The 22,745-nt window shown below is 41.8% G+C and overlaps 1 protein-coding gene across 10 annotated transcripts; it reads right to left on the reverse strand.

Annotated features, from left to right (window-relative positions):
* Positions 1-728: 728 nt before the first annotated feature.
* Positions 729-17,454, reverse strand: picalmb (phosphatidylinositol binding clathrin assembly protein b). 10 transcript variants are annotated; one of them, XM_028419034.1, is made up of 24 exons: positions 16,885-17,454; positions 13,075-13,217; positions 12,919-12,994; positions 12,728-12,830; positions 12,415-12,508; positions 12,119-12,230; positions 11,922-12,028; positions 11,804-11,845; positions 10,148-10,159; positions 9,528-9,613; positions 8,686-8,809; positions 8,454-8,587; positions 8,209-8,309; positions 7,900-8,052; positions 7,508-7,591; positions 6,655-6,747; positions 6,373-6,483; positions 5,571-5,687; positions 5,427-5,457; positions 5,223-5,322; positions 4,673-4,732; positions 4,137-4,241; positions 3,711-3,816; positions 729-2,119 (listed from the first exon to the last, which is right to left on the reverse strand). In XM_028419034.1, the coding sequence occupies exons 1-23, from the start codon at positions 17,012-17,014 to the stop codon at positions 3,724-3,726; spliced, it is 2,211 nt and encodes a 736-aa protein (XP_028274835.1). In that variant the 5' UTR covers positions 17,015-17,454; the 3' UTR covers positions 729-2,119; positions 3,711-3,723. The 10 variants fall into 10 exon arrangements, with proteins under 10 accessions (XP_028274835.1, XP_028274836.1, XP_028274838.1 ...); XM_028419035.1 differs by lacking the exon at positions 10,148-10,159; XM_028419037.1 differs by lacking the exon at positions 7,508-7,591.
* Between the last annotated feature and the right edge of the window lie 5,291 nt (positions 17,455-22,745).

The raw sequence follows: 22,745 nt of genomic DNA on the forward strand, positions 1-22,745 counted from the left end.
CAGCAACAGTAATTATAGATAAAGTTGTTTATTAGTCCACTGTTTCATCTTTGATTCAGTCTGGATGTTTGAAGTCTGATTGTCGGTTTAATTCAGTCAAACTGAAGCAGAAGGGAGAGATGGGCGTGTTGAGATGAGGCTGTAATGACAGGCAGGGTCCAGCAGGTGTCCTCAGTTTACACGAGTTGATGGGAGAAGTCTGTTTGATAAAAGGGTGTGAACAGAAACAGGACAGGGCAGAACAACTTCCATAAACAAAGTGTTTGCAAATACTGTAGAATACTATCAATCATTATTTAAGTGTTTAAGCTTGTGACACAGAAACCTGGATCACTAACCAGGTCCTCATAGAACCCAGAAAACCTGACATCTGTAATAAGTTTCAGTGATCTTCAACCACCACATCACAAACAGGTCATCCTCTGAAGCCATTTTCATTTGGTGCCTTGTTTTTCCATCCCTGTCCACAAAGCCGGTGTATGGCAGGATATGGCAGCATTGTGCAATCAGAGGTGTGTCTCGTTCTGCTGTGCCACCCATTCACACAGCAGTCCACTCAGCTCGACTGCTCCCAGAGCAGCACAGCACAATAAAGACAGTAACAGCACTGCAATGAATGAAACTTAAAGTGAAGATTTGTGCCAAATATTAAGAATTTCAACTAAAAGCTTCTTAAGAACGTGACAGACACACAGCCTAAAATCATGATGCGCACACAGAGACGACAGTTTGTGGAAGCTGCTCTTTATTTGTAAAAGAAAGAAAAAGACTTCAGTCATTGTCTGCTACACGTTCTAATTACATAAAGAAAAATATCTGCGGAGACAAACGCAGAGAATATCCTGAATCAAACTTAGGTAGAGTCAAATTTGATTGAATTGCTTTCATATTTCATACATCTTTCACTTTTGCACTCAAAGAACAGTCAGTTTTTTTTTATATACACGGAGCACCGATCAACAGTGCCCCTCCTCTCGGCCCTGCTCCCCCTGGGATCTTTTATACAACTAATTTACATCAAATCTGTGACCTTTGTTCCCCTTAAACATCCCAACCCCACCCCTCAGCGTGGAAAGATGTGTGCAACATGAAGACAACTCTTTCACATTCAGAGTAAAGGCAGCCTTGATTACAGTCAGTGAGTCAATGGCATGCCAAGCTTAAAGCAAATGGAGCCCACCGCCCGGTGTGATGCTTCATGTTCGTGGATGACGTGTTTTCAGGAAACGGATCCATTGTGAAATAAAACCCTAGGCACGGAATCGACTATACACTGTTGACTGACTCTAACCCCTGCACTTTTAAGCACAACGGAGACTGTGAAATCTTCCATCTAGTAAAAAAACTTCTTAACACAAAACTCTGAGAATATTTAGTGCTCTATCATTCCGCTTATTAGGTGTAATTCATAATATAGCTACTTTTTTTTCAAATCTACCTCTTAATGATAGTCCTTGTTTAATGCTGAAGCACTCCCACATGTGTACTGTAGATTTTACATTATTATTTCACCCCCCCGCCCCAGTCTTAAACCAATAATCATAAATAAATACAAACAACACACAAGGAATGTCTACTGTAAACACGGTAAAAAAGACAAAAACTAAACAGGTGTAAACGTCATTAGCATCACTACTTAGTGACCGTTAAATAACTGCAGGGAGTGGATGACTGATGATCGGGTCAAGGAGGAAGGGGAAGGACCGCTTGCTCCCCGCTGAAACACCAAGCCTTTTTTCATCCGACCGCAGCGCCTCCACGTACATAACGATAAACGATAACGTTTCTCAGCACCCAGAACGATCTTTACAGATTACACTGTAAAAAACGGATAAGGAGTCCTCATAAAGGGGGGGTTAGACAGCAGCATCACTCGACGTCTTGGACAAGTTACAGATTAATGGGTGTGAGCTAAATCGCCAAATGTCATTTTGGACACGGTTACCATGGTTTCTGACAGTCAGTCGTTGCACCGTCATGTTCTGATACAAGTCTGTAATTTGGTGTGTGTGTGTGTGTAAATGTTTCTCTGAAGAGTTAGACCGCAACGAGGACAAAGTTTTGCTGCTAAGTGCTTCCTCTTCTGAGAGACACTTCTTTCAAATTACATGAACTGCATCTGCAAAAGAGAGGCGACGAGAGAAACGTCAGAGAAAAGCTGAACTTTGAACAGAAAGAATGACAGAACTGAGTGACTGTTCGCTAAACTTCTCCCCAACACAGCAGAGGTACTGTCAGCAGGATCAAGGAAGCTAAAGGAAGCGGTGTGCTGTAGGCTGTTAGAGCTCTTTAAGGAAAATGGACAGGTGGATAAGTTGAGTAGTGCTGGTTGGTAATTTTGTCAATTGGAGTATGAACTTTGGGCACTCTGTGTTTCCATAGAAACCATTCTGTCGTCCTGTTTAAATGTTAGAGGCTGCAGTGAAATCAGGTCAAATACCCCTAATACTGTCATTTTTGCACACTCTCAATATCAACATATGCACCTATGTGTCCCAGCTATTTGTAGCAAACTTGAACCCTCACATTATTATTATGCCTTCTGTTAATGTGCCTTTCAGTGTAATGGGCAAAATGAGGAAAACTACGTCAGCTACTTCCAAGGGAAACGATCAGGATTAGTCAGCGTCCACTCGTCTGCTGGTCTTTCATTTAAAGCTTTTAACAGCTGATGGATGATGTGTTGATATCAGCCTGCTTCACAAGAAAAACAAAGACGCACACCAAGGAGAGAGGAGACCTTCTGCATACCAAATGTTATTAGGTTATTTAGCAGACCTGGCGTCTGTACGCATATAAGCATGAGAAAAATAGCCTAATGGAATGAGGACAAATCCCCCTCGTGATTGCACTGCAGACATTTTTTTTATAGTTGCCAGTTTTCTACTCTCTACTCTACTTAGTATTGAACACTTCTCTGATCTTTGTCCAGGCATTAATCAATCAATCAATCATTGTTCTAAAAAATGAAAGTCAGTGTTTGCCTGTCCACAGTGGAGGTCAGCCGGCTGACATTAGCAGGTAAGACATGCTTTTCTAGGTATAAAGAACTAGAATATGTTTAATCTTGGCTACTAATGTCTTTTTTTTATACATTTTAAAATATTAAGTGTGTAAATTCGGCTGTCACACTTGCATTCCTTTGACACTGAGCCCTTCACAGCATTATAAAAAGAGTACTGTTTGTTGTTTTCTACTTTTCTCCACTGACCACTCTGGTGGTAATTGGTAAGTCAGAAACAATATTTATTTTTGCCAACTCATGCAGTGATTAGGCAGATAGCCACAGCTCAATAAATATTAAATACATCACTGAATGAGCCGTTTTGTTAAATAAGGAGAAATTAAGCTGAATTTTGTTAGAAAATGTGGCAACAGTACATTTAACAGTACCCCGGGGTTAAGAGCTTGGCGGACAGACACTCAGTTAAAATGATAAAGGTTCAGAGAACACAGGTTTGAGCGATATGTGATGGCTGAGAAGGAACAAAAGGGGGAAAGGATTTGGATTCAATCTATCATAACAAGCTGAAAGTCCACACAAACAAGAAGCCAAATTAAGCTAAATGTAGATGTAGCATTCAATCATTCAAACAACACATCAAGTATGCAAGTTTTTTTTTTTTTTTTATAAAAAGAAAAACAAACGGGTATCAGTTCTGGGCATGCAGGGCATGCAGGCGCATCTGCAAGCAAAGAGCATGATGTACCTAAAGAGATGCTCTACAAGAAATCCTTGAGAGAGAGGTGTGCAAACGGGTCCTGTCCAGGGGCTCGGAGAGGACTCTGGCTGGAAGGACTAGAGGCTGCAGAGGGCTAGTTCAGGAAGAAATACAGGAAGTGGGAGGACCAGAGGAGAAGTCAGAGTCAGTACAGAGACTGAAGGAGGGATGAGATTAGTTTGGAGAAGTTGTGATGTATGAAAGACGGGTTAATAAAAAAGGAGCAGGGAGATGATTCACAGTTTTGTCCCCTTCAGCTCCGCAGAGTGAACGGATCTCTGTTCAAACTGTCATCATCTTCTGGCAGTATTCAAACACACTGACTAAACTATGGTACACGTCACAGCACAATGGATACACCTATTTACTCAACCTGATAACTGAGCAAACAGAAACAGCCTGCCGCGCACCCACCTGAGCACTCGACACGGAGCCGAAAGGGTTAGGTGGCCTCATGACGGGCTGGGAGTACATCATGGTGGGCGGATTCATCATCCCCATCGAGCCCATCTGTGGAGGCTGCAGAGATCAGAGGCATCATTTGTTTTACAGATTTAAAAACACTTCATTTTTCATGATTTTCTCAATCTGCTCTCATCTGCTCAGGCTGTGGTTTCCAAAAGGTCAAAAAAGTCATTCTAAATCTACTCAGAGGTGTTTTGTCTGCTTCGCTTCTGTGATTTGTAAGAAATTACACAAAAAAATATGAAACTTGTGTGCCCTCTGTATTATATATGTAGTCATTTTATAACATGCTTTAAATAAAATCCATTAATATTAACCCTGCCTTCACTGTATTAATAAACATCAACCCAGTTTAAGTTAAAAAAACTTTTTTCTTCAAATAATCAGCAGCATGATAATTAATTATCTGATTTATTTTTTGACCTCAAAGCATACACACAAAATAACAGGCTGAACAACAGCAGCAGGCACTGTACAATTCTTACCATGCCATATCCCATCATGCCTGTGGGTGTGGTGGCAGGGAAGGCCATGATTGATGGGGGCTAAAGGAGACATGAACAGTTAAAGTAATAATTTACAACATAGCCACAAACTTCTTTGAATGTTAAAGCCACAGTATTGCACTTTGTCGCCCCCCTCGTGTCAGCGAGAGTAATTACACCAACACCTGTTGAAAGCCATATATTGTATATTTGTACTGAGCTACATTTCTTTTTTTAAAACCACCATCCGTCCTTCTTTTTCCCCCTCATTCTAGTTGCCGTCACATCTGCATGGATATGATCGGCCTGCTATGTATGTAATTTAAATAAATTATATTTATAAATTCTCATTTGTGTGGAAAACTTCCTCTGAGGTCACATGGGGTTCACCAACAGGCGTCATCCTTCTCTAAAATTAGACCACAAGATATGATGCTGCTGCTCTCAGGCTGTATTTTAGTTTAAAGTCAGTGCTTTTACGTCAGCCTCTGTAGGAAAGCAGAAGCAGCAGTTATAACAAGCACTAAAGTTAAAGGACTGTGTGTGTCACCATGGAGACGGGGTTCCAGGTCGTAGTCGGTGCCGCCTTGGGCTGCCAGTTGGTGCCGCCGGTCATCCTCTTCTCCCCCGGCTGGCTCCAGTGGATGTCACTGTGGATTAAGACAGCCGATGTTAGCACCAGTTCACATCTGCCCCAAAACCACAAAGCTGCTCACACACGCTCACACACACAGAGCGACATGCCGTCACTTACTTTTTCATTGTGCCGTTCCCGATGCCGAGGTCTAAAAAGGAAAACCAGCGAGCAGCTGTTAGTCTGAGTATATTTGGTCATATTTTGTGCATTAATGAACACGTGCTTTAATTAGTGCAGCTGAATGCCAAGGATCACACTCACTGCCAACTAGGTTCGCCAGGGAGGAGTCAAGGTCATCTGACACCAGCTTCTCTGGCTGCTGATTGGACGGCAGGTTGGAGCCGGCAAGAGTCGGTTTCAGGATCCCTCCAGTAATATCTAAAAAGACAAACAGACTTTTTATAAGCCACAAGGTTATATGTTAGTTATGATTTTTTTTGTTAGTCAGCCATTTTATTCCATTATTAAGATGGAGCAGATGGAGAGAAAACAGGAAATGATGGTACAAACACGAAGAAACAAAGAAACACACAAATGGTCCCGAGCAGATACCATCTGTTGTTATGGTCGACACCTCATAATAACTGTAAATGTCCATCAGTGCTCTCTCCTCTGCTGGGATAAAATACATGAATACATTTAGCATTAGCTGCACTGGTTGATAGCTGCTGCCTGTACATGATTGTGATCCCCTGCTAGTAACCAAAACAAGAGCTTCTTCACTGGAAGCAGTTTCAGAAACTGTTCTTCACATGATCTGAGCTCCAATATCCGTCAGTGTTCCATCATTAGGCTGATTTGAGCCGACAGCGTGCAGCTCAGAAAAGACAGAGCGGTGTCTTTTTGCATTGACACCTGGGTGTTGCGGGTGTTCCAGCTGTGTATATAGTGTATATAATGAGTTTCCTGTCAATTGCCTACAGCAAACATACACCTGTAGTCTAGAATTACAACATAAAGGGTTAATAAGTTCCATTCCCTTAAATGTTTTGTTTGACTTTACTCAAGACATATTTATTGCACAGATGTTGCATGTCCTCTTATGTGAATATGAGGTTCTTACCATCAGAATTGAGGCTACTGCTGCCTGTGGCTTTGGCTCCAAAAACTGACTCAAAGTCCACTTGGAGTCCTCCTGCAGACTGCTGAGGAGGAGCCTGTGGCGTTGAGTAACCTTCACAGAGACAAAAAGAAAAGAAGAAGAAGAAGATGGCTGTTACAGGATATGAAAATCCACAGATAGCTCCAGGCGGCGTCCACGTATAAACCACAAGACAGCTGAGCAGAACATTCTGCAGCACTGATCTACTACTGAATGTGCTGGAGAGAGCCTTCAGTACTCTACCTCTGAATAGACCTGCTACAGTAGAGGGCTCAGTGGGGAAGGGAGCCTGATGTGGGAGGTGCTGGGCAATGGACACTGGACCACAGAAGGAGTCTGACACGCCGCAGGAAGAGGAAGACAAAGAAGAGAGAAAGAAAAGGAAGCAAAAGGAACAAAAAAAGTTGAAGGAGCAGGCCAGAGAGAGAGCCTGGAAATGACAGAAATACAGGCAGAAGGAAGAAGACGGCTAACACTTTTAAAGCTGTGGAAAATCACAGCAAGAATTGTAGGAGATTAAAAAAAGAGCAGAAAAGTATTGTAGCAACCCAGAGGGAGGGATTAAAGGAATAGTTTGACACTTCAGGAAATTGCTGAAAGTATGATTAGACTGATGACACACCCTGTGTGTAATAAAGACTAGAAACAAGTGGAAACAGCTAAACCCTGCACATGTCTGTATGGCAGAAGAACAGGGACTTGTCTGTAAATTTGTGACAGCTGATCTACTATTGATGTGAAGAACAGAATGAAAAATGTTTGTTAAGGTTGTAAAAATAAAAAAAGTTAAACTAGCATGTTGAGTTCCTATTTTAGAGTAGTCATAGATGTATATACTTTTTCAACTGCTTAATAACCGTAGTTATATTACACAAAATACAAGATTCTCTCTACTTGTAGCCATGGTTGTGCTGTTTCGATTCTGACCGTGATGAAAAACAGCTTTAAATTAAACTCTGAGCAGCTTTTTTCCCAACATGTCAACCTTTTCCTTTCATACTATCTTTCTACCATAAATATTTGGTAGAATCTGGATTTGCATCAGATCCTATGTTTGCCAGGAAACATAGGCGGAGATGGTGAGCCATCATAGTACCTGAGACGGAGTGTTCTATCCGCACTGTGCGTTTGTAATTGGTTGAAACGGATGAGTTTGTGTCAATAAAGGGATTGTAACGATCTGGAGAATCAAACATAGTGTTGGTAAAAGAAGAACAGGTTTTCAACTTAAAATCTCTATGGTATCTTTGCACTGTAACACCAAAATGCTCATTAGCTTAGGATGAACTAAGTAAGGTCCCAGCTGATACATGAGAAGATATACCAAAATAACTTGAGCTTAACATGAACAGAAACATCAGCACAAGCAGAAAAATTTCAACTACTGCAACACAGAAAACATGCAGGCTGTTCATGCTTATACATTATTACAGTGAAATGAACAACAAGCAACAAAGACTTCTGAGGAGAAACAAAATGAGTCATTACCACCAAACATTTCATGACCAGATGTCCTAGAGGAAAAGCTAACACCATCTGAAGACACGACAGGTAAGTGAGTGGCATCGACAACGAGTTTTGAGAGGAAAGGGTTAAGGTTTGGCATGGAATCATCTCCAGCTTCAGCAGAGGTGAAAGGATCTATGCAGGCAGAGGAAAGAGAGACAGAAGAAGAAAGTAGAGAGGAAGAGGTGGACATCAGAGTCAGACAACAACAAGAGAAGAGCATGCAGAACAAAGTCCAGAAACACACACACACACACACGCACACACACAGTTGGAAGGAACACTGTTTACCTGCCCATGCCGTGGCCACTGGAAGCCCCGTGGAGCCTGACTGCATGGAGGGCTGGAAGGTGGACTGCAGGTCAAAGAGGTCACTCTCCATCTTCACTGCTCTGTAGACGGGAAACACAAACAACTGTTAAGAGGACTAAAAATATTCAAAGGTAATCTAAGAAACATTTAAAATATGACAGGGGTTAAAATGCCTCATTCTTTCTTAACTACTCATTGGAATGCACTTTAAATCTAAGCAGTACCCATTAGAGCAGCTGGGTGTGGAGAAAAGGTCGATGGCTGGTGCTGTGCTGATGGTGCCCCCGGTGGTGGAGATGGGTGATGTATCAGTGGTGGCAAAGGACGGCCTCTTGGAGAGCTCTTTGAGCCTTTGCTCCTGAAGGAGTGAAAGGAAATCCAGTTCAACACAAACAGACACTGTGAAGGCGTTTATTCACAGCAGTGTGGATTTATTTTTCCAAACAGCCCGCTGACCTTCAGAGCCTTGAGCCGGGCCTGCTCCTCCTCCAGAGCCGCCTGCTTCTCCCGCTCATCCACTTTAGTGAAAGACATCCCCGTGCTGGCTAGTGATGACACGGCATTAGACAGAGTGCTGGCCCTGCAGGAAAATATAAATTCACAGCAGATGCAGCACAGATAAGTCGGCATTACTGACCAAACGGGGAGGAAGCTGCAGTCTTCGATTTAACTCTGAAATCCTGAAGTGCAAACAAGACGATCAATCACCTTGTATCATAGAAAGAAACTTTTTAATCAGACAGAACTGTCAAGATGATTAAAAATTACATTTAATGACAAATTCTATAAATCCACTTGAAATGACTTTACGCTAAGAAAATTCTGTAAAAAAATAAATTCTGTGCTTCACAGCACTACCTAGCTGTGATATGCTCACTTACAACCATCAGTCATGTGATAAAAATTAATGATTAAATTAAAATTAAAAGTTTCTGGCTGAACAGACTTTCTACCGTTCTACCGCTGTGCAGAACTGAGATAAAAACTGGCTTGTAGAGGCTGAAAATAGCTATAAATCTTCACTATGTGGAGTTCCCAAAGTCTTTTTCTAAGACTGGTGGCACCTTTGAACCCTTGGAAAACATTCAATTCCTTTTTTTATGATTTGTGGTTTTCTAATTGCGTTATCCTGCACAAATGACACACTTCAGTCATGTGTACTTCTTGCCATGATTGTGCTGTTTTGGTGCAGTGCTTTATTTTTCTGAGAAAAACGAACAGATGGTGACCAAAAATGTGACAGGACTGTGAAAAAAGCTCCAAGCAATTCAGAAATAATGATTGGAGGATTAACGTACCTGCTGGCTGCAGTCGAGTCTTTGACCTTCTTGCCCTCTAATGAGGCCAAGTGTTGCTCCAGAGCTTCCAGAAGGCTACTCGGAGCCTGTTGTGACAGAAAACAAGAGTCAATGACTGCCTGAGAAACAGAGAATGTACTCTGGATGGACACTGAGGCCATAAAGGGGCAGTGGTGGGTAACCAAAAATGAGCAGAATACACCACACCATATAAAATCTCAGGTGAAGGTGGACAAATTATTATTTATTTTAAATTAATTTTGGGCTATTAGCTACCCACCACTGATCGATGACTGCTTTCCAGCCAAAAAGCTATTTTGGATGAGGAGCTAACATCTGTGTGGGATGACGTACTGCACCACGGTGCTTTCAGCAACCGTCAGGGATGTTGCTAAAGCGGCCGTGTCAAAGCACAACAGGGCAGCCATTTTACAGGAGATGAGCTACACACTGGATCACACCTCAGTAAACAAAGTGAACAGAATTTACCACAGCGAGTGTTTTTTCCTTCAACTGTTTTTCACCACGATGTGTGGGACAGAGTTAGAGCAGAGGCATGCAAAAAGACAACACTGAGGCAAGTCACGCACACAGAAGAAGAGCGAAATGATAGTACTTACACAAACTGTGAACTAAAGTGGAAAGATAAGGGGAGAACACAGAATATAAAGGTGGTGACAGTCAAAAGGGAAATGTAGAAATACTGATGTAACGGGGTTTCCTATAGAAGACACAGCACAAGGTTTTTTTTGTTTAAATAGGAGACTTCTAACTGTCACTTTACAGGTTTACTCAGTGGATTGTACCAGCAGTGGACTAGGGCTGGGCGACTGGCAAGCTCCCTCTGGGAGAAACCGTTAAATAATTCATCTGTAAAGTGCAATTTAAAGCAGTAATACACAGTGGCAGTTGGGCCACATTATGCATGTTGTGTTGAACTGATTACCATATGTACTGATGGATCAATTGATGATGAATCCTTTAATAAGCTACGTCATCTCCAGCTTAGCTTTTCCCTACATGTTTGCTTCATTCAGAGAAAGATGCGCCAACAAATATAGCAAAAACAGATAACATATTAGCATATTAGCATCTACTCAAGCACAGACTGCACTTCATAATGTTTAATGTAAAGAGGCAGTCTTTATTTGTACACAACAAAAAAATGGAACCACACACTTTCAAAATGAGTGTTCACTTTACAATCAGACGATGTCCCTGGAATCTTTCAATCTTTCATCTACTATCATTGATTATTACTACTGACACTGCTGGATGCAACAAGGCAGCACTGTCTTCACATCCCTCACACAAATGCCATGGCGAGGTGCGTTAAACGTGCATTAGAAACTGATTCGGTGTCATTCTGAATTATTCACTAGCTTGAACAGCTATGCCTCCAATCAGGGAGTGCATCTGAAAACGACTTCATGTCATTTCAAAGGTTCTTTTAAAACTGCAGCAGTTTTTCCCTGTGATTACGAAGGATCACGGCACCAAACACCTTTGTGACTGAGGTCAAAGGGCAAAGTGAAGCAGCCTCTGAGTTGTGACATGGCCTGTCCAACATACACATCCATCTTCACGCATGTTCATTCATTGACAAACTTTTGAAACATGAGAACACTTCATTCAAATGCAACTAAAATCTATTGCACAATGTGACCACTGGTGGGTGCAGCAAAATCAAACAATATTACCATGTACTGTGGCCAGAAACATGGCTCAGCTCAAACATTGTCAGTCCTGACACAGGCTACGTGGGCTTGTTCATACCGATGGTAGCTGTTTGCGTGTAAACTTCATGAAATCCTAAATACCACCATTATGTGGCCGGTTATAGAACTACAATTCTAGAAAACATGGCATTACTGTACCCCAGACACCACTGTGAAAATATCTGCAGTCACCGGTCAGACAATTTTAGCATATCGCCCAACCCTAGTGTGAACTTGACACCTTTATTTACTGTTGGAAGAATCAGAAGAAGAAGGTGAGGAGAAGAAGGAAAACAGGAGAAGAAGAAGAAAGAGAAGGACAGGAACAGGAAACAGGAAGAGAAGAAGACCTCCTCCTCCTTCACTAGCAAACATGCATCTATCAAGTATATTCATGCGCTTGTATAGAAGAACATCTATGCTGGTGTACTATTCTCTAAAAAAGAAAAGGCTGATGAAAAAAGTGCAGTCAGAGCTACAAAAGAGGAGCAAGTCAAGACCTCCTATTAAAAAGAGGAAATCAGGTGTGTTGGGCTGCTTTGCAGGGTCGGTGCTTACCTGTGAAAGATCTGGAATGTCTCCTCTGTCAATTCCCACCTGCTGTTAAGAGAGAAAACCAGGTTACGATCACAAACTGTCACTCATGCATGGTGGAGAAGAATGGAGAGTAAGTTACCTCTGCTACTTTGAGGAATTCTGATATCCGGGTCATTCTGGTGAGGAACTTCTTGTAAATGTCCAAACCCTCTTTACACTGAGTCTTCTTCATGTCAAAGTATTTCTCTGTGTAAATAAAGGAGTGTGTTTATTTTGAACGAGCACGTTCAAGACAAAGAGAAGGTTAAAAGCCAAAGTGGTCCATAAAAGTCTTACCAAGCAGGTTGATAATGCCTTCATTATAAGCAGCAAACAGCCTGATAGAGTCTTTGAAGAGGAGCATGAAGGCTGCATTGATGACTCCATTAGTCAGCTCGTTGGCATTGACCTGCAGGAAAGCAATCAGAGCGAGACATTTATTTTTACTGCTTCTTCTTGGCCATTTGTTGAGACAGAACCAACAAAAAAACCCTGAAGAATGAAGATAATGCAGCAGGCTCGGTGCAATCTGTGTGCTGCAGATGAGCAGCTCTTCATTACGCGAGCTGCGGGGCGCTTCACCTCAAACTCACATTGAAATCGAGGAGAGCGTCCATCTGGTTCTGAATAATGGGGATAGTCTTGAGCAGCTTCTCTGTATTCATGGTCCTCATTACACCGTCCACTCTGTGCGGACACATGGGGAGCCGGAGCAGGAGAGGGCAGCGAGGACAGAGAGGAGGGAGAAAACACAGCAGCTCTTTAAACACTGTGCTTTACACTGATCAGAAGAATTCTTTGAAATATAAACATAACAGGTTGTTTCAGACCTAAACACAACCATTATTTTTTATAAAAACATGATATTTGTTGTGAAATAGGGACACAAACTGTTAAAAAACGTACCCGCGTTTAACTTTTGTGAAGTCAAAGGCCACCTGTCTGTATGACACAGCTTTCTCATTCAGGTATCGACTATACCGCCTGATAAATGTAGACATGTCATAGCCTGAAACGTAATACAGGATGCCAAAAGTTAGCTTTAACTGTTCCATTAATTTACACAAAAACCAAAAGTGGCACGAATAAGAATGTACCTTGTAACCCACTTTTGTCCAAAAAGTTACTGAGGTTGAAAAGTGTATTCCTTGAAGCCAAGTACTGAACAAAACGCTGTGTGAGGAAGAAACAAGAGTTTAACATCAAGGCATGAATGAATAATGTACTGTACTTTTAGAGGGTCATAATGTCACCTCATTGCCGTAGACCATGAGGTGGTGTGTGGTGATAAGTGATTTAAACACAACCACCCAGCTGGTGTTGGTCGTCCTCTCAAACAGTGAGTCAGCCAGTTGGGGAATGTTTACGTTCATCTCGTTGGTGCAATGGATCAAATCTGAAAGCAAAAGAGACGTCCGAAGATTAAGAAATGATCATCCTCAAAATGCAAAAATCTCCCGTAAACCACAAAAGCTGCAAAATTACAAATATACCACACATGCAGCAGGGCTGTGAAATTTATCACAATATTCTTTTCTTCACGTAAATCATTTTAAAGTGAAAAAGCATGGGTCTGTGTTTTCTGACATTTTAAACCCTCCATAAAAAGAGCAAGAACATAAGAAGAAGATATTATTTAGGTGTTAGTCATCATGTCATAATATGCTGAAGCCTTAATGCTGCATCTTCCTGTTTTTATTATGGTCCAGGCTGAGGGAAACACTTTGACTCAAACAGATTACTAATTAGTTTTTGATTAAATCACCACCTAGTTGAGATCATTGAAGCACAATGTGTCTCATCTAATCACAATCTCATCACACAGTCCATATCAAGGCGCCTCATTTGATTTGAACACCACCTGATCATCTAAACGCAGCCCTCAGGTGTGCCAACAAACTTAATTTAGAACCCAGTTCTTTACCCATACAAACACATCGCTTTATTTTACTACCATATGTTGTTGAGCTGCTGAGCAGTCAAACATCTGCTGCTGTCTACTGTGAAAAAGTAGACATTGACCACAGCTGTTCAGTCTTATTTTTGGAGTGTCTGAGCCAAAAACAATCTTAGTAAGGAAAAAAAATTAAAATAATTCACAGTATGTCAAACAACTGCCACTCAGTATATTATTATGGGCTGCATTAGAAATTACCTGCCACTGGTGTATCAGAGTCTTCTGCAGGCACCACTTCAGTATAAAACAAACACAATGCCCACTCTTTATCCAGATGTAGTTTGTATGTAGAAAGATGGCGGCATAACACTGCAGACACTAAGCTAACAAAACCACACTCATTCATAGTGACAGCTAATGATGCATCAGTGAAAATGTAATTATAAATACTGAGAGCCAAATAATACCCTCTAAATTTGTTAGAATAATCCTTTAAACCAGGCCCTTTACGCTAAAATGATCCTAAACTAAACATTATAATGTCTGCTGCTATTTAAACTAGAAAAAAAATCCATGACATTTTTGAAACTTGTTTCTCTCTCAGGCGGGTCTAAACGATTAAAAAGACAACTGTAAAATATTTCATATAGGAGCCATTATGCTGTTGATACTTGACAAATATTTAACATCTGTGTGATGTAAATCTTTGTCATCTGAAAGTGAGGAGGGGAACTGAAGATGCTGCTGACTGCATCTGTACACATTTTCATATAAAGACAACCAAACAGGCATTAAAAAAAAAGAACTGTGTGTCATCATGGAATATATGGTCCTGTGGACACCTGTCCACTGTAAAGTAAATCAGCTAATCAAATCCTACGATGAACTGTAAAGTTGGGCTAACAGTTTGTGAAGTCGAGTTTTTCTACATAACATCTGCATAATAAACTCCTGCCAGTGCAATCAGGGAGCATTGCAGCAGGAGCTGAAATTGATATTCATTTTAATTGTTAATGGCATCAACATGTGCTCCAACACAAAGTGCAGGGCATTAAGACGTTAACCATACACGTCCTGTCCCACTTCCTCTGTACGTACGTTCACCCTGCATCTGTGTGCTGGTTGAAAGATGTTAGTGGAAGCGGCCGAGCCCATCAGTGCTAACGACCCTGCCATTCACAAGAGTGATCAGACTGACGGGGTAATTGGGCCTCCCTTTCTGTCCTATATTTGACTTTTCAAAAGGCGGGGGACTCTAAGTAGGACAGGATAACCTTCCAGAGAAGAAGCAGCAGCAGCAGCAGTTAGCATGGGTGGGTGAACTGCCCAGAAGACGATAACAGAGAGAGGAGAGGAGCTGCGAGGAGGAGGAAGAAGAGGAGAAATATGGGGGAGGAGGACACACTGACAGCGCTGTCATGTTATAATCAGCCTGCTAAATATCCACAGTGGTTGACATTAATGATTTCTAACTGAATTAATTCACGAGACACAAATGTATTCATGAGACAGCCATGACAAAGCGTGATGCTGCTAAACTGTGTGATGAATCTAAATTAGTCCCCAGTATGGGCTTTTTTTCAGCATTTGAGGACTTTCTGTTGGACATTTGTTGTTCTGTTTGTTGTTTAATGTTAACAGTAAGCTGAACATGAATGGTGGTTCTGGTTTTGGACATCAATTAACATGTTGTAGAGTAAATATTAAATCAGTAAAATCATTCATAATTCAACTACGAGCTGCCAGAGTCTAAAACCGTAAGTGGATGCAAGCTGCTTAATTGTAGGTCGAAATGATGAAGAATCAGATGAGTTCCTGACAGAGGCGATAAATGAGGGTATCACCTCAGCTTGACATGTTTACACTGCTGCTGATTGGAGCTGATAAATAATTATTACAGCAGACATTAGACCCACGTAGTAACCGTCAAGGCTGGCAGATGAGTCAAAGCTGAAGTGTCAAAAACTGTAGTTCCACCATGGCCTCATCCCCATAGTCCTCCATTTTAAAGGTTTGATCTAGTCTCTATTAACAATTTCTTTTTTATACAAGTGTTAGGGCAGTGAACTTTTATACAATGGACAGCTCAGCCTTCCTCTTACATCACTATCCACCTGCCTTAGCCTCACTCATGCTCCACCTCCTTGCCTGCATTTGGATTAACCATGACTTAAGACTTGGCACTGGTCTGTACAGGGTCTCTTCAGACACTGTCACAGACAGTCCATCCACAGTTGTATAGTTATGATTTGACAGTGGGTTTAGTGCTAACTGACGATGAAAGCCAGATGTTGGTGGGTATTTGCAGGATTTTTGTCCAGTGTGAAAGGGACATCACCCCCAAGAATCAAATGAACTTTACTCTTACTCATGTGTCAACATAAAACAAGAGGACACCAATTATCTGGGTACATTGTGGTTCTGTGTGTGTGTGTGTGTGTGTGCAGAGACACGTCAATCTCTGGCGGTGTCACACTGCCAACTCACTCATCTCAGAAGCTCACAACAGGTGTGAAACCTGCACAAAATACAAAGTATTACTATCACCAGTGTGCACCATGATGCATGGCCACCTTCCTAAACTGCCATTTACAGGTCGATAAGCAAAAAAATCAAGCATTGCATCTGTGAGCACAGGCAGAGCGTGTGAGTGCATCACAGCAGGATTTAAGCTCTTGTGCTTACGTCAGGGTGCGTTCAGGGTGTTGTTTGGTGACCTGTGTGAGGAAGCCACAAACTGTGATTTCTGTCCTCACACAGTCACCTCAGCAGGTATCACATTACTCACAGACATGGAGGGGGCCTGTCTGTGTGCAGAGGTCCATTCATTTTCTGTTTGATTCTCAATGCAACGCTCAAGCTAAACCAGACAGGCTAGTTTTGCTAACAGAAAAAAAAATGACAAAGAAACACATTTTTACGCATCAAAACAGGCTGCTAAGCGTTTATAAGCGTCTTCATTACGCACAGCAGGGTGTCAACAAGGCCTGTCCTCTGTGTTAAAACAATATTAATCTCCCTGTTGTGAAGCAGCAGCAGTAGCATGTAGCATCAGCTGAGGCTTTGAGGCCTCCTCATCCTCCACCAACACCAACCATCGCCATAACTCTCTGAACCAGAAGCTGTGGATTTAACCTGATGTTTGAATCAAATAAAACATACTCACAATCCAAGTGTTTCTTTTTGGGGCCCATGACTTCGTGCGTGGTGGCCTTGCATACTGTTTTCGACACGGCGGATCCCGTTACACTGTGCTGGGCTGCAGTTATCCTGTCCGTAATGCTCTGCCCCGACATCTTTGCTTCACTCAGTGCAACAAAAGACTTTTTAAAAAATGTTGCCAAGCCTCGTCCGCTCCCTCGGATGTGATATTTCTTGTTTATTTATATAAAGTATATATGAATTAAAACCTCCACCTCCTCCGCAGCCTCTCCGCCGGTGGGATCCCCCCTTTACACCCAGCTCGGTGGGAAATTTAAAAAAAAAAATCGAAACTAGGCTATGGCAGACGCGCACCGGGGGAGGGCGGAATAAATAAAGAGGAGCTGAATCTGACAACAAAACCTGTTCGGCTGTTTCCTTCTTGTTGCTCGAGGTTCATTCAGATTTCAGGGATGCCGTGATTTGCAGGCTCCTCTAGCTGACTCATCCAACCCGGATCTCTGTCTCGTTCTCATCCCGATGTGGCACGCCGGATCCCTGCGTCTCTGCTGCTCCTGCCTGCCTGCCTCCTCCGCCGCCGCCGCCGCCGCTCCTCCTCCTCTTCCTCCTCTTCTTCCTCCTCCTCTTGCCGCTGCTGCTGCTCGGTTTGAAAGCGCTATTTGAGACGGGGGGAAATGGTGGGCCTCCTCTTCTCCAAGCTTCTCCTTCTCCGGTTCAACACACCGCCCTGCAGGATCCGATCGTGCACCGCGGAGTTTCCGTCATCACGGCCCGCTGTGGCTGCAGGTGCAGACAAAACATAAAGCCCAAACGCTCAGTCACTGAAGGCCTGGATGAGAGGATGAAGCCTGGTATTGATCGAGGAGGAGTGGACACAGTGTACAGAGACAGCAGGCCTGGCACAGTGAAGGAATGAAGCAGATGAGTCCAAAATAAATAAGACTTTAAATGGTCAAAATACCAAACACTTCACATTATTAAGTGCCTAAGTGTCTAAAAAACTCTTATAATGAATCTGCAGAAGAAAAAAAGGATTTGGACAGATGTCAGGGGTTTAACAAAGTGATGTTTTTTTCCTACCAGTCATCCGTCTGTTACATCAGACTGCCTGAGTAGAACAATGCCTCATATTCTAAAAGACAAAAACTCCCTGTGTGAGTGTTAGGATGTCTGAGGAGATCAATAAAATCTAAGAGCCGTCAGAGGATTGTCAGCCCACTATTACATCAAACTGACTGGTACAATGTTAACAACATTTTAAGGTCCAGCAAACATCCGTCCTGGGTGCAAACATGATGCAGCACATTGTGTGAACTCCAACAGATGTTGGAGCAGTGGGATTTCAGGCCCACTGCTGCTTCACATTCATATCATTCTTCCCACACATTTGCATTAATAGTGACATTTTGCATTCGAAATGAACAAGTAGTCTTGTAAGTAGAGTTTACCTCAGAGTTGAGGGGGTGCTGGAGACTGTCCCTGCTGTCTTTGGGTCAAAGGATTTTAGAGAGTTGGTTTTTTAAAATTAAATATAGATCATCTCTATTTATGTATTTATCAATAGCCCTAATTAATCTTTTTATTCTTTTACAATTAAATTTGTTGCAAATAATGACAGGGCTACTTTTTAACTCCTGAAATCCAACAGTGATGTCAACCATATTTGTGAGAAGCTACAATATATAAAGTGTATTTTTGTCACTTATTTACATGTAGCTATGCAGTTATTGTAATTATTAGGGATATTTGAGACTAAACATGAAAATGTAAAGATGGAAACATTCTGAGATGTGTTGTTCATGATTTCAGTGGTTAAATGTAGTACAGTATGACAGAAAATACAATATTCATCCATCCAAGCGGCTCAGCTGCAGTAACAGCAGGAGGGAGCAGAGACGCCCAGATCTCCCTGTCTCAAGAAACCAACTCTTCCTGGAGGATCCTCAGCTGCTTCCAGGCCAGCTGGGAGACGTAATCCCAGCACTGAGTCCCGTGTCAGCCTCGGGGCCTCCGCCCAGCTGGTCGTGCCTGGTAAACCTCCCAAGGGAGGTGCCAAGGGTGGCATCCAGCTCCTGTGGAGGAGCAGCAGATCCCAGCTTCTCCCAGACTACTAGACATCCCACCCGGTCTCAGAAAGTTATAATATAATAAAAATGGCAAATAACAAAATGTCTGCATGAATCTATATCATTAGGTATACTAATCCAAAGTAGATTACAGATTTTGCTGTGTAAAGATTTGTTTAAAATCATCTTCCTTTCAGCAGTTACTTCTGGTAAGTGCTTGACTTTCTTTCTGTGCGATGAAATAATAAAGTAGAAGTCTAGTTTGTAATTAGAGTGGTTTTGAGAGAATATTCAGGCTTATGGGAGGCTATAAAATATGCATAGAGAGATATTAAACAGCTTGACTGTATTTCCGGTATCAATCAATATTATTTATTCTCATTAAAACATTTTACTGACTTACAGTTTCTGATTGGTTGAGCTCATATTGATGGACAATCATAGACTGTACATGTGTGAGGAAGTTAAATAGAGCAACAGAATCTTAAACTAGAATATAAACTAAATTAGATCATGTGTTGTTTAAAACTATTTTACAGTCATTGTCTATTTCAAGCAGCAAATACGTCATTTTTAAGTAGATGTATGCAGTGTGACTCAGAGGCCACAGGGGGGCAGCACAGTGCCACAGATTTTCTAGATTCTTCAATTCTAGAATCGTTATCTGACTTATTATTAAGCGAATGTAATAATGTCTAATATTAATCTAACACATATAAAATACATTTGTTCTGTTTTTTCCTACACTTTATTTTACTGTCCTTTTAGTGATTTTTTTGTAATGTTAATTACTGTAACCAACACATCAGACAGTGAGCTTGTTTTTCTCTATCCAATAACAACACAATCAGGAGTCAGAATAAAAGACGACATTGTTGCCTGCGAGTTATTTTTTAGACAAGGTCAGAGTGTTGAAAAGCAGCCCCTCACATGTTGTTGTCTAAATATAGTGTTGGGTTTCATACATAAACAATAAGAGTTGTTTTCCCCAGTCTTTTTGTACCACAACAAAGAAGCAACCAGAGGCGGCTGTAAACACATACTCACTTTAAAAACTCATTTATTTATTCTAATTTTCTGAAGAACTAAATTAAAATTTTAATCCTCTAGGTTAGTCAAGTGTTTTAAAAATAAATTATTATTATTACCCCCCCCCCCCCCCCTTTGCCTCCTAAATAAACAGCATTTTTTTATCCACGTATTTGCCCTTTTTCTGTGGTAAAAACACGTTTTCTGGCTTTTGCAAACATTACTCACTGAGGATCAAAATCGCAGCCGGGCCTTTGATGAGAGCTTCACTTTCCCGCCTGTGTTAAACCTGGAGCTTCGTATTACAACAGCACTCTCACGGGTTTTGTGCTGCAGCCCAGATTGTGTGATTTAGGCATCTGTTTGTTGGGTCTGGATGTTTCAGGTTGATCAGATAGAGACAGCCCTATCAGGCAGATCTACGTTTGGCGGTTGGTCCTGAGCCTTTAAAAGTCTCTGAGCACAACGACCTGCAGGAAAAATACACAGGAGATTTGCGTAAAGGGCTTGTGCTTCTGTGTGGCGAGTGATAAAGTATCCTGCAAACAGACATGTGGGAGATGCGTTTGAAATCACGTTATTTTTGTGAACAGGATGTGTGTGAGGAGTTTAGTGTGTGCATGTTTTTCACAGACTCGTGAAGAAAGTCATGAGACTGAAACACAAGCATTGAAATAGAGCACTTGGCTACACATCGACTAAATGGGTCATTTGCTGGGTGGGATTTGTAAAATAAGCAGGCTGGTAATGGTTCACTATATGTATTCATTTCATGTGTGCATAGCCATCTGATCCTGTTTGCACTGAATGGCACTTGTCTGCTTGTAAGCACTTCAGATTTGATTTCAGGCCTACCTCATCAGAGAGGCAGGTGAGCAGGGGGTGAATAGCAAACAGCCAGCTGTGCTTCTCAGGGCTCTGCAGGTGCCTTGCACGGCTCACAGTCCAGATCTGAGTATGACACGTGAGGCCACGGGCCAAGGAAGAGTGTAAGCCGAGTGACGCACGGGACCTGTTGAGATGAGAGCAACTCTATCATGGGCGTGAACTACAATCCAAGTAAATAAAGTTCCCATGTGCTTATCCAGAACACGTGGAATGCACAAAATGTTACAGATTCCATTATTCCCATGTCATCTGTAGGACAATTTTACGCTTTGAATGTTTGTAGAGCTCATTAGTTAAAATTCAGATATGACCATAAAGCTATATGTGACTGCAGAAACACTGTGCATATCCTTTTTTATACATCTGATGAAGACATTTAGCCAAAACCAGAAATCTAAACTGGCCTATGAGAGGAAAATCATGTACAAATTACTGCCAGAAACAATGATATGCATCATATTTTGTTGCCATGTCATCAGTTCAAAAAGTTCATTAGGATGAAACTCTTTAAAGAATATAAAAAATGACCTACAGGCTTCATAATACTTAGTATATCATGTTTTATCAATTTAAAAAGCACATGTAGTATAAAAGTTAGAACAGCACAAGTAAGTTCCCAAACAACAACAAAACAACAAAAAAGTCTGTGATTGCTTGGTCAAGGTCACGAATAGAGGACGCTAGAAGGATCAACCAAAAACACGATTTTCCCCCAAGAGACTAAGGTTTGCCTCCTGTCTAAAGCCATTTTAAGCAGCATCTCAGAAAACAAAGGTACTGCCGTTTCAGAACTGCATGGTCTGCTGGTTGGGTGCTCCAACTGATTGTTTGGGGAGAAAACATCAGAACAAAACATGGACAGGAGGACGGACCAGCAAAGGCCTGTTGTAATCCAAACAGGGAGTGTTGGTGCCTGACTGTACAAAGCAGTCACATCCTGTCTTTACTATTGGAATGTGTTTCATGCCTACAGACGATGTGTATTGTGTGTAAACATTACATGACTACATGTTCTTTACCAGGCTTCCACTTCCTAGTACAATGAGGACTGAAGGCCTGGTAATCACACAGCTGTCCATCATATCACCATATACTAGACATACTAGAGCTACCTGCTCTAGTATGTCTAGTATATGGATTGAAATCAGAACACACACAACAGTGACTCACTATCTAATCTGTATACAGAATGACCTGATTAAATCTGACTGTTGAAACTTTCCGAGTAGTTTGTAAAGATGTCTGTCTTCAGCAATTCAAGCCTGAGACTGAGGCATAAAATCTGAAGATATGAGAGGACAGACAAATCATCAACGACAAGATGTTTTTGGTTTAAGGCTTCAAAACCTCTCTTTATGCCTCTTTAACTTTCATTGAAGCAGATTAAAGGTAAAACTTCTAATAATCAGAGGAGGAAGTTCTCTGTTCTGCTACAGGTTCAACATATTAATGTGAGTCTTGATTTGTCTGATGGACTGCAGGAAAATCAAAGTTGAGTGGGTGTAAAACACACTCAAGACTCTTCTTTTACCTTCTGCAACACTGAACGCGGTGTGTACTCCGCTGAATACCTTTACTCTAAGTGATGCCTTGTGCATCACAATTACCCACACACAGCCCTGCATCAGACTGTGAGTTGACTTTTATGTTCATGTGAATGTGGGCCGCAGCAGCAGCCGATGACAGCTTAATTCCCGAGTTGGGCCCCCCCTGCTGAGGCCCACCATTTGTGCGATCTGACAGACGGAGATCAGACCGAGGAGAGATGAGTGGGAACCCTCAGAGTGCGCTCAGGTTTCTTGGCGCTGTGAAAAGATTTGTCCAGTCCATTCAGATCTGATGGAGTTTCCCATGTTCTGCACTGCAGCAGTTTTTGTTGCAA

The sequence above is a fragment of the Parambassis ranga genome, chromosome 13, assembly GCF_900634625.1.
Source record: "Parambassis ranga chromosome 13, fParRan2.1, whole genome shotgun sequence".
Taxonomy (NCBI): Eukaryota; Metazoa; Chordata; class Actinopteri; family Ambassidae; genus Parambassis; species Parambassis ranga.